We start from the raw sequence: 12390 nt of genomic DNA, 5'->3' as shown, positions 1-12390 counted from the left end.
TCAAGTTCTCTATTTGTGAGTTGACCACCCTCATTCTGGAATAGGCCAGTGTGACTTCTGCACTGTTTTTTGCCAATGTATTTTAAAATCCTCTTTTTATGGCCACCCACAGTTCTGGCAAGTTTTGTCTCCAGTTACGCTTTGGCTGCAAACATTTTCTTCCTGCAGAGCACCATCTCTGTGGTCCTGCCATGTCACCCAGCCTTCTCCTGCTGGGCACACACCTTCCTTTTCTGCTTTACCTCCAAAAGAAGATCCCTGTTCAGCCAAGCCAGCCTCCTGTCGCACCTGTTTGACTTTCAACATTTTGGAATTGCTGCTTCCCATGCCCGTAGGTGATACCTAAAAAGTGACCCACACTAATGGACCCGAGCACCTTCAGAAGAATTTTCCCAGGGATCTTGATCACTATTTCCCTAAGCAGCCTAAAGTCCGCTCTACTCATGTCCAAGGGTGAAAATTTTCTGACACTTTTCCTCCTAGCAAAAGAGATTTTAATCTAAATCACTTTGTGGCTGCTGTAGCAAGATAGCCCCCAGTCATGTCATTCATACAACCCTCTCCATTAACAAGCAACCAGTCAAGGAAGGCACCTTTCCTAGTCAGCCCTCCGAGTACTTGTACATGAAGTTGGCATCCAGGTGTTTTAGTAATCTTAGACTCTAAAGAAGGGATTTAACCTGGGAGAGAGTTACATCACCATTTGTACTCCTAATTGGTGCTTTTTATCAATTTTACAAATTCCTAACACCTATAAAAGGTACTCACCTCTGTGGGGCTGTTTTTTTGTGGACATTTTTCCATAACTGCCTCTGAAGGCCTTCAAATAAAGCTCCACTCTTATATTGCCTTCTTTCTAAAGTTATTTCAAGTTCCATTTCCAGATTGGGAAAAAGGCAACAGTGAGGGCTGGGAGATCTCTAGTAGACTCCCACAGAGACATCTGCATCCTTTCACTGCCCCTTGATTCCTACCCAGAGGCTCTCAGCTGTGACCTCCCTACATTCTAACCCTTCTGTTACACACAGTGCCTCCCTCTGCCTCATCTGCCCTGCCTATTCTACCTGAGGAGTCTGTAACTGTTCAACAGAGCACTTCAATCACAGGACTCATCCTGGTAAAGTTTCACTTATGCTAGTGATGTCAAATCACTGGGACTGGGCCAAGGATCCATGCTCCTCTCGTTGGGCCTTCATGCTGTGTGTGTTGGAGCAGAAACTCTTCAGCTCTGGTCTGTGGTAGCCAACACCTCCCACCAGCCCTCAGTTCCTCAAGTGCATCACCCCACTGCCTCTCACGATCTGGTTTTGTCCCTTCCCCCTTCCAAACTAGTTTAAAGCTCTATTGATGAATCCTCCTAGTTCATATGCTAGAAACTCTCTTCCGTCTGAGAGGTGCATCCCATCAGGTGTCAGCAGATGAGGTGTTGTATAGACCATCCCATGGTCCAAAACCCAACGTTACTCTAATGACTCCAGCCCCTGCTTTTCATCGGCAGGCTCCTAGAATGCCACAGTGGATAACTTCCCTGTTAAAATGGGATTTTTTTTTTGTTAAACAATAGGCAGCATTCTGTAAAAAACAATCCCCTGGCACAATGAAACATCTGATTTATTAGCAGGGCACTGCTAATTCATTCAGTAGGGAGCAGACATAACTTTTCAAACACGTTTGTCTTACTTTGTATTTGGTAATCCTTTTCTTTTTTTCCTCTCTTTAATTTTTTGTTATTATAGTACTGCCAACTAAAATTGAGCTACATTTTGCTCAGATTTACAGATTGAATTCCTCAGATTGTAAGCCCAGCCATGTACAACCATTTTTAAATATTAATTTTAGAAATAATAAAAGCATTTTTAAATTGCATCATTTCTGTTTAGTGTTACAACAATAAAAAAAGATTACTGCAAACTTCTATTCCAATTAAGAAGATCATTCCTCTGTCCCCAAAGGAGAAATAATGTCCACTTATGTTTCCTATGAGACTGGAGCTACTTCCTTGCTTTGCCATCTATAACTACAATGCTCCCAACCCTAGACACCCACACTGAGGCTTTTATCAACCAGCTTGAGCCCTCTGGAAGTAAAACCTATTTCAAGGTGCCTTACAGAATCCCTAGAGGAAACAGGCATTTGCTCAGGAGCAATTAATCTATTTTAGACTTGTACCTTCTGGAGGGATAACCAGGTGACATTCACACCACCTGGAACAAATGTCACCAATGTACCGAGCACATCAAAGGCATTATTTATTTGGACTACTGATGGAATCCCCCTGGAAAACCAGCCCTCTATGCAAACATGTTAAAGCTGTTAGGTCTTTCTTTTTAACTTAATACTTCACTTCCTGCAGTACGCGGTACAACTCAAAAATCTCTCACCTCAGCAAACACAACTGACACCAAATATTCTCTTCTGCCTTTCTCCTTACACTGCACTGAAGTGAAAACAGACAAGGTGCTGTGGGTTAGAATGAGATGAGCCTTAAGGTCTCTTGCTGCCCAGACCATTCTGTGATCCTGCGGCTTTGCTATGCTGCTGCTCCTGGGAAGGAGCAGCAAAGGGCTGGGAACAGAGAGCTCAGCAGAACCTCGGCCAGAGGAGCAGCAGCGTGCCAGGAGTGTCCTCCCCTCTCTACCACAGACAGTGGGTGCAGCTGTGAAGAGATAACCCAGGCTGCAAGGCCCAAAAGGGATCATCTCCAGCACCAAAAGGGCTCAGGCCCCAGCTAACAAGCAACATCTCAGTCTGGAGAGCAGATGTGGGAAGAGATAAAAGAAATGTTCCTGACTGTGTTACAAACTGTCAAAGACACACGAGTTACCACAGAGGCAGAAGCCTCCCACACCCTGGAAGTGTTTGAGACTTTTCTCTGGAGTTTGGACACAGATTCCATGGATGCTTCCCTGGGGATTGAGGGAAAGGATCTCCATGTGTGCCACACTAACAACTGGATGGTAAGAGCCATTGAATCCTAAGTTCTATTATTTCTTCACTAGCTGTAACATTTATAGGTCCTTTTAACCTCATGCTGTATATATCAATGAGTAGTTTTGCTTTTGTCCTTATTCCTGTGTAATATTAGTTTGTTAAAAGTCTTATACCTGTTAGTTTTTTGTCTAACAAATAAATAAATAATTCACTCTCTAATAGACCGAATCAGCCATTATTACAGCACTTGTGAACAAGAGTGGGGTTTGGGGTGCTGGGCACCTCCATAAAGCTGCTGCCTGCTGCCAGAGGGCTGGGCAAAGGGCAGGGAGCTGTGCAAACGCCCACATGCATTGTTACCAAGCAGCCAGCAGCACGCTGGCGGGCATGGAATACCTCTGCGGATGCTCCTCCTCAGCTTGTTGCAGAGGTCCAGGCGCGGGTTCTCCAGGCTGTCCTCGGCCGAGCCCGGGCTCTGCTCAGGGGACGACAGCCCCCGGCTCAGGTCCAGCGGCGCCTTGCTGCCCGTGGGCGGCGGCGACGTGGCCGGGCTGTAGCTCGAGGTAGGGCTGCTGGCCACAGACGAGGCCGAGAGGTCCAGGGCGCCGATCCTGGAGTTCAGCGGGGAGGTCAAGGAGAGCTTGCGCGTCCTGGCGGGCGAGGAGGTCCTGGAGAGGGACAGGGGAGGAGGAGAGGAAAACTTGCGGCAGAGGTGTGGCGACTTCCCGTCAGCCAGGTACTCCCCTCTGTTGTTTTGACTGGTGGCAAAGAACAGCTCCAAGGACCTGAGAGGCAGAGACACAAAAAGAGCAACACGGTTATTGTATTTGTGGGGTGCCCCAATGAAGGAGGGAATGATCAATCTGACTTCTTGGTCTGAGAAGGCTAATTTATTATTATTATTATTTTTTCATACTAAAGAATACTGTACTATGTAAGTATACCAAAGAATACAGAAAGGATACTTACAGAATGCTAAAAAGATAATAATGAAAACCCATTACTCTCTCCAGAGTCCCGACACAGCTTGGCACTGATTGGCCAAAGAGTGAAAACAACTCACAGCAGAATCCAATGAAACAGTTACCTGTTGGATAAACAATCTCCAAACACATTCCAAAGCGGCAAAACACAGGAGAAGCAAATGAGATATTTGTTTTCATTTTTCTCTGAGGCTTCTCAGCTTCCCAGGAGAAAAACCCTGGGCAAAGGGATTTTTCCAGAGAATGTGAATGTGACACATGGTAGCAAACACTGAACAGATTTAAGTAAAAACGCTTCAATTTTAAACAAATCTGCATAGCACTGCAAAATCTGTGTGACACTTCATCCTCAAAGCTTGGGCATATAGCTGAGACAGACCCTCCATAAAACTGGTGTCCTGTTTACACACTGAGAACCTTTCTCTTAGATTATTTACAAGCACAAAGCAATGAGAAAAATGCCCACAAAATGAACAATGACCGATGCCGTGACATCTCTCCCAGAAATCTCTGACAGAGAAGTCCCAGGAAGGTGCCAACCCCAGGCTCACCTGACAGGAATGGAGGTGAAGGGGCGCCTGTAGATGTCAGAGAGCTTCTCCAGGACCACGGCGGCGGTGGTGAAGATGCGGTAGGTGTGCAGGAAGGTGTTGAGGAAGTCGATGCTCAGGAACCGCAGGTCCGTCAGCCGCTCCAGGAGGCGCTCCACGCTCGCATAGCGGATCTGGGGCACTTTGCAGGAATTCAGCGTCTTGCTGAAGCAAATATCAATGTCATCTCTGTGAAGACGGGCGTCGGATCTACGCAAAAGTCAAATTTAAAACACTTTACCAAGCAGTCATCATGGCTAAGATGATGCCTTCAGTTTGAGCTTTCATATTTTCTAGATTCTGTACTGCATTGGTACATAACTCTGAACTCCATTGTCGTGGTTTGACGCTGGCTCAATGCCAGTGCTCCTATGAAAATACACTCTCTCTGGTGTCTGCTGTGAGATGTGACCAGGAATAAGCAAAGCAGGCCTCTACTTAGAAATAGAAGGAAAACTTTATTAACTAAACTACAACTATATGTAACAAAAAACACACAGGAAAACATGAAAACCTTCCAAAAACATTTCCTCCCTCCCCCCACCAAATTTCTAGTACATCCATCTTTCAGATCACCAACTCTCGGTCTACCACCACCCTTTAGATAATCAATTCTCAGTTCATCAAGGAGTCATCCATATAAAGTGTCAGCAGTTCTCCTCACAGCCCAGTCACACAGAACAATCCTTTTCCAGAACCAAGGACACCACTGCAGATCCAGCCCCAAAAAGTGCAAACAGCAGGGAATGGAGGGGAGCAACCTGGGAGGGTGGGACTGCAGAACCTGGAGCTGGAATTGGACAATGACCCCCAATATGGAAATGAAACAAAGCTCATCAAAGTGTGAAAACTTGTGACTCAGAGTCCATCTTGGGTGTAGCCACAGGTGGGCTCTTGTACTGCCCTAGTTGTGTCTTTTGAAGGCCTTTTAATAAATCCCTCCTTTATTCCTTTAACACTGTCTAGCCTCTGTTCTAGGCAGCTTTTCAAGGCATCAAAGGAGTGGTACCCCTTTAGCTGTTCCTGTCAACACAAAAGAAGCAAAAATTTATGCACTATTGTGTTTCATCAATGCAGGAAAACTTTTAATTTGTGGTGAAAATGCTTCCATAACTAAGGGAACTTAAATTTTATTTTTGGCAAATGCTTTGCACCTCAAATCCTAAGAAACTGTTAATCATGCTTACATTTCTGAAATGGAACAGGTGGCAGAATTGTCCCCTCTTGTCTCTTTCAGGCCATTGTGGCCCATAGGTCAATATTACTAAAATCTCAGTTTGGAATACTTGATTGCAACGTTTTCTGCTGGGATCAAACTTTTTCTAAAATAAAGTAATGGATCTTAAAAATTAACCCCTTAGTTAGGTTTAAGGCTTACCTGCAAATTAACACCTGCCTTCAGCTCCAAGAATTACTTTTGATTTTAAGAGAAGAAAGAGGGAACAGCACAAAACATTTCAAATTTCAAAGCAGAAACCAAGAAAAAACTTCATTTTAGTTGAAAAACCAAAATCAAAAACCAATAAATTTCTGCTTGGAAATATAAAAAGAGAATCATTTACATAACCCTACCCATAATAGGAGAGGGGTTTCCCCTCAAATTCTGTTTTGTCTAGTTTGTAAATAAACAGGATGAATACTAAGTAAAGCATCTTTCAATACACCCCATCTCTCTCTGCCTATTTTGTTATAAATTATTGGATTTTCTCACAAGAAAGATCAGGATATTCCGCACAATTCTACACTGTATTACATAAAAGAACCAACAACCACAAAATCTTGTTTCTTAAACTAGGCCCTCCAAAAAGTGGCAATTTTTTGTTTATATCATCCAATGACATCTGACTCTGAAAGTCAAACTGTGCTGCAAATCAGACAAGTCAAATTTAAGAAGGAGAACACCAAATTTGTGTTTGTTGTGAAAGTCCTGTATGTTCTTCAGAATTAATATTCTGTTGGCATGGGGACTGAGGTCCTGCTGTACTTGGAAAGGGGACAAATGTACTTTTAAAACTCAGCAGGTGACAGAAGTTTTTACACACTGGAGAGTTCCTGGAATAAATCTGAGGACAATAAAATGCCTTATTTCCAGGGATCAAAGGTGTGTGCCCTAACAGTGCATTCCCAGATGCTTTCTCTCTCCCATTTCTAAGCACAGAGGAGAGGAAACAACTACAGAAGAGATGTGACAGACAATAGTGAAAAAAGTAATAGCTTTATGTCTATCCCTATGTTCCATTCACTTATATATTCATTGGATTCTAAAAAGTAAAACTCATGTAAATTGAGGTATGCAGAAGATCCAAGCTGTGTTAAAAATCTGGAATCATGTACTGAAAATATCTCACTAGAAACAAAAAACACTTATTACAATAAATAACTGAGAGAATCCATAGGTAAAGGAAGCAGCCTTATAAACAATGATGCTACTTTGATGTGATCAGTTAAAATCATGAGAGAAAGTAATTTTTTAACAGAAATAACAGAAATACAGAGAACAAAAACTTTGGCTATTATAACAAAATACATTTGAAAATGGTACTTGCCTGCAGTCACATAAATTCTGAAGACATTGTAAAAATGTCTAATAAAATTATGAAATGACAAGGAAAAGCTGAGAACAAAATCATTCATTGGAGGCATAACTGAAGCCAGCTACTGAAAACCTAGAAAAATCTGAGTTGTGATCCCACACTGTGAATTGAGAATTTACCACTCTGAGTGATCCCTACAAGTCCAAGAAAGGAGTTTGAAAATATATGCTTTGGAATATACTATCAGTTCCATTCAACAAAAATGTGAGAAAAAAGAAATTAAAGGTTTGCATTCTCTAAACACATGCTTTCTCTTGTTAAAATTTTTATTGAAGAAACACAACAATCTATTTTGTTCTCTGTTGCACTTACTTGATCATATGTGGCACTGTGACTTTGGAGTTTTCTTCAAACACTATTGTCATTAATCCATTGCACCTTATATTATCAATGCACTGTGGAAATAAACGTTGAAAACTGTTAAAGGCAAAACACTTTTCATATCCCTATAAGCTCAAAGCACAGCTTTTGCAGGGTATGGGCTGATTAGGACAAGGTATTCTCTCAAATGAAAAGCAGCGATGCAAGAATTAGAGTCGACATGCTTCTCTAGCCTTTGCCTCTCAGGGTATTCAGTTCAGAAACCTTTTCTTTTCCACATGATTAAGTACTTTGAGTTGGAAGTGATATTTCCTTTGAAAGGGAACAAAACTCATTATTTCTAGTGTTTCCTGAAAGAGTGTAAGCTTAAGAAATCAAGACCACAAGAAAGTCAGAAGGATTTATACTCCAAGGGGTATGGTAATACCTTAACCTCTACCTCTGTGCAAAAGACTATGAGGGAATATAAAAGCTTCCAGAAACACATTTGTAAAAACAAATTCAAGTGGTGCTCCTTGCGAAATGCAGCTGTGAGGAAGCTGTCCAAGCTGCTCCCTGCAAACCCTTGTATAAATGTTTGAGGCTGGGAATTAGGAGGGACTTTTAAGTGCAGTTTTGTGTAGTTTAGATGAGCCCAAAGAAGGGAACAGAGCTGGCGAAGGGGTTGGACCTCTACCAAACCCTACAGGGCTCTTGTCTTCATTACACTTTCTACTTTTATTAATACGTATATATATAAATATATATGTACACATATATAATTATAATTTTTTTTAAATATATGGACAATCTCCTTACATCAGTAAAAAGGAGTTCCAGAAATTATCTCACACATTTATCCTGACTTCAAGAATACATGTTGCCTTCAGGCTGTGGAACATTTCATTTCAAACCAATGACTGATACAGGGTTGCTCAAGCCTGATAATCACAGGCCTCTTCAGGTTTAGATTACATCTATAGTTTTAAATTTAAAATATCATCTATGCAGTTTTATGCAGGTTTCAATTCAGGATTTTAGGATTATTTGGAAAGTGCAGCTGCAGTAATTCACAGTATGATTTTCTCAAATCATTACCTAAAAGCAGTGAGAAACACATTTAATAGAAGTACTTATATTTCCCCTATTTGACCTTGAAATAGTTCAAAGAAGCCCTTAGCACCAATCATGGTATCAGATGATTTTTAAAATTATTATAATTTAGGCTAAGAATGGACTTAGTAGCATTCTTAAATGGTCTATCTGCGCCAGGAAATTACTCCAGTAATTTTACATATCAATGGAACAACAATAATTTCCCGAAAATCTGTTTTGTAAAAAATTCTCCAACCAGGTCAGTCTGTAAGACAGCAAGTTGTAGCTCATACTGTATTTTGAGATTTTTATTTGCATATTTTTGTCCTTTCAAAAATGTTAATCTGGCACAAAATAAGTCAGAATTCTTATTTTTTAAGCAATTTCTCCTCATTATGATGATGATTCATCTAGAGATGTTGCCAGCAATGATAGCAACTTTGGAAATGCATGACATTCCATGCTGATATTCCTCTAATCAGCTATTTCTCTCTAAATTAATAGAGGATAGGACCTGAATTCAGAACTATGAGAGACGTATGTTCTTGTTTGTGTGCATAAACAAAACACAAATAGCCTTGATTTAGCTCTGGTTAGCTGGAAGTTCAGGGGTTTTGTTTTGTTAGGTTTTTTTTTTGCATTCAACCTCTTTCCACAAATAGATTATGACAAAGTTTGTCTATTATGTTTCAAGTAAAAAGCAATTTCATAAAACCCCAACAACGTATCCCTGACATTTAAAAAAATTTAAATACCCTTTTTGTTTATTCACAACATTGACAGTTCCTGCACACTGTCAGAATGCTCAGCAATTATTTATAATGGTTTGTTAGCATTCATTTTTGGTGGAAAAAAGAATTTAGCCCATTTTCTTACTTCATTTGTGATGTGATATGGTATCACTTTCATGCTAGGACTCAGGTGGTTTTGATCTGTATGAAAATCATATATAAATCAATACATGAATAAACCTTCTTCTTGAATCAAAATAGGTGTCTAGATGGGCTCTCCTTATACATAAAAATGCTTACCACTATGTTTGTTGATGGACAATTTTGAAATTTATACACCATCTCTGTTTTTGAGAAACACACTTCCCTGGTGACTCAAATGCAATGACAGAATTTTGAGGAGAACAGGCAGCACTAATGGTTTTTCACAGCAAATCAAAGGTGTTCATCACCCCTGTGTCAGGCTGCTTTTCAGAAGCTCAGATTGAAGGAAGACCTCACCAAAACCAGGTGAGAAAAGGTCTTAGGTTGGAAATGGGGGTGTGTGTTCCATTCCCACCTGTCAGAGCTGGGGCAGTTCTCTGCTGTCCATGGGGCAGTTGTTCTTTATCTCTCCCACAGCCAATCCTCCCTCCAGGAGCTCTCTGCTGTCCATGGTCCATTCATTATTAATCACCTTCTGTCCACGGCCCATTCATTATCAATCACCTTCTGTCCATGGCCCATTCATTATTCACCGTCTCCTGTCCACGGCCAGGGAGTGTCCCTGCAGGGCTGAGCCAATCCCACCATCCCACGGGGAGATGCCCCGCCCAGGGGAGGAGCCAAGCATTCCTGCCTGGATCCAATCTGAGCTTTGGGACACCCCAGCAGCCTCTGCCCCCTGCGCTGCCAGAGGAGCAGCTTTCTGCTGCCCTGCATGGCCAGAGGGAGCCCAGGCCCATCTGCAGCAGCCCTGGAGCTGCAGAGGAAAACTCCCCCCTTGTGCAGGATCCCTGCTGCAGCAGAGCCACAGCTGGGGCTGCAGGAGGGCTGAGCCCCCGTGGGATGGGGCTGGGGCACCCCCTGGCACTCAGGGGCAGGGACTGTGAGCGCTCTGGCTGCGGGTTGTTCTGTGCTATTGCATTTGTATTGTTAATTTTCCTGGTACAGAACTGTTATTCCTGCTCCCATATCTTTGCCTGAGAGTCTCTTAGTTTCAAAATTACAATAAATCAGAGGGAGGGGGTTTGCATTTTCCATTCCAAGGGAGGCTCCTGCCTCCCTCAGCAGTCACCTAGCTTTTCAAACCAAGAAAGAGAAGCACTGAGGTACCTGGCTGATGTCACTTGTCCACGCAGCTTTCTCCTGCCGTGATGGGGCCAAAAGGACAACAGTGAAAGGAGGAGCATCCGTGGGCTCCACTATCAGCTTGAAATCCAAGTGTCCAAACACTTGCCCAGAGCCTTTTGCTTTAGAGCCAGAGGGGGAGAAAAAAAGTCACACCATGAAACATCACAGCATAGGGCAAAGAAAACAGTGATTTCATTTACAATGGAAAAGCTATAAAACATCTTGCTGATAAAGAGCAAATCCAATTAGGTACCCAACAACTCATTTTGTTGTTCACATATTGGGATTTGCTCTTCAATATACAGTTGCTTATAACACTTTTATGCTAATACATCCTCACCATACAAGTATCACTCAAATTAATAAAACTACTTTCACAATTCAAGTGCAAAACTTGACAAACTGCAGGATGGAAAACAAAAGGAGTAACAATAAAATCAGCCTGAGACTGTATTTTGTAATGCCATTTGAATAATCTTGCACTCCAGATTTGTGGGGAGCCCAAGGCCAAAAGTTCCCATTAATTCTTCCAAATCAGTCAACTCCCATGTATTCCAGAAAGCAAATTATTATGCAGCTTATTTAAGGCTTATTTCCTTTTTTTTTAATTTTCAAAAAAAATTTTTTTTCCTGAGATGCTCTGGGTGAGCTTGAATACAAAAGCCACATTTCTCCAGCCAACCCTTTTGAAAATCCAGTAAGGGGTGTTAACAGCAGGAACAAATACAACAAAACAACGCCCCATCCAAGCCAGCATGTCCATTAGTAGAACAGCAATTTTAATGGATGAGTTTTACACTGTATTCTACTGGTTTCACAACAACATATCTATTTGCTCTTATGAAAAAAATAGAAAAGGGTACTAATTTTAGGAAACTAGAAACTGTACTTACTACTGACAGCTGAATTTAACTTACAATCATCATCACTCGCTTCTGTCTCCTCGACCAGAGTGCATTCTATCAGAGACAGAACACCTCCTGTCTGTGGAAACAAAGCACATTTCACACAAATGTTATTTATTCCCATTTGTCACAGGTTTTTTTAAACGTTGACAGGCCTGACTCTAACATTTTACATTACTCAGAGCTCTAAGGAAGATACATCAATTTCATGATGCACATTTTTTCCTTAAAGAACTAAATTCAAACTGATTAAATATAATGTTTTTCCGAATCCAGCAGATTAATAGTACAATGCACAAAACTTCTTTCACTTTTACCATGCTTTAATTTATGGCACACACAGACTTGCTCACAAGTTCCAAAAAAATGAACCAGAATTTCATCTTCTGAATGTAAGTGAAATACAAACAAGTTTTCTTAAAGGTTCTGTTAGACTCTATTTATTTTGCATAAGTACTTGAACTATGTAAGAGGTGCAAAGTGGTAAAGTACATGACCCTTAATAACCTCTTGGTATGCCAAATTAAAATTCCATTCAACATAACCCACTCCATGAACTATCAACATCTCCGTACCCACAAGCCAGCACTATGAAAGACAGATTCTCAACAAATATAACTAGATTGTTCTTAGATGACATTTTATTTTAAGAGAACATGCTGTTCATGAAAACTGAATTGACTTTGAAAATTAATTTTATTAGAGCTCTGGAAAATGTTCTTTGGCAATTCTGCAGGGTTGTACTGACTGATTTATGCACTGAAAACTGACTTAAATTCAGTGCTACATACACTGAATTTATTCACCACTTCAAACAAATAGATACATCAATGCCTTGTTTCTAATCTCCAGTTTACTAGAATTAACTGGGTCTAATAAAAGGAAATTTACTGAATTCTATTATTTGCAATGAAAAGATAAAGCAGCTA

The 12390-nt window shown here is 41.1% G+C and overlaps 1 protein-coding gene across 5 annotated transcripts in view; it reads right to left on the bottom strand.

The window, feature by feature from the left end:
- Window positions 1-12390, bottom strand: part of RASGRF2 (Ras protein specific guanine nucleotide releasing factor 2) — a 121813-nt gene that overhangs the window by 48464 nt on the left and 60959 nt on the right. For 2 of the 5 annotated variants that reach the window (XM_058043574.1, XM_058043575.1), the window contains exons 11-15: window positions 11450-11540; window positions 10539-10675; window positions 7411-7493; window positions 4466-4714; window positions 3328-3716 (exon numbers count right to left, since the gene is read on the bottom strand). In XM_058043574.1, coding sequence (XP_057899557.1) covers window positions 3328-3716; window positions 4466-4714; window positions 7411-7493; window positions 10539-10675; window positions 11450-11540 — 949 coding nt within the window. The remainder of the gene's footprint in view (window positions 1-3327; window positions 3717-4465; window positions 4715-7410; window positions 7494-10538; window positions 10676-11449; window positions 11541-12390) is intronic. The other 3 variants (XM_058043576.1, XM_058043577.1, XM_058043578.1) reach the window with 2 other exon arrangements.

This window comes from Melospiza georgiana, chromosome Z, assembly GCF_028018845.1.
Source record: "Melospiza georgiana isolate bMelGeo1 chromosome Z, bMelGeo1.pri, whole genome shotgun sequence".
NCBI classification, from domain to species: Eukaryota; Metazoa; Chordata; class Aves; order Passeriformes; family Passerellidae; genus Melospiza; species Melospiza georgiana.
Note: the sequence above shows the minus strand (reverse complement) of the source record. Positions and strands in the feature narration are given on the sequence as shown.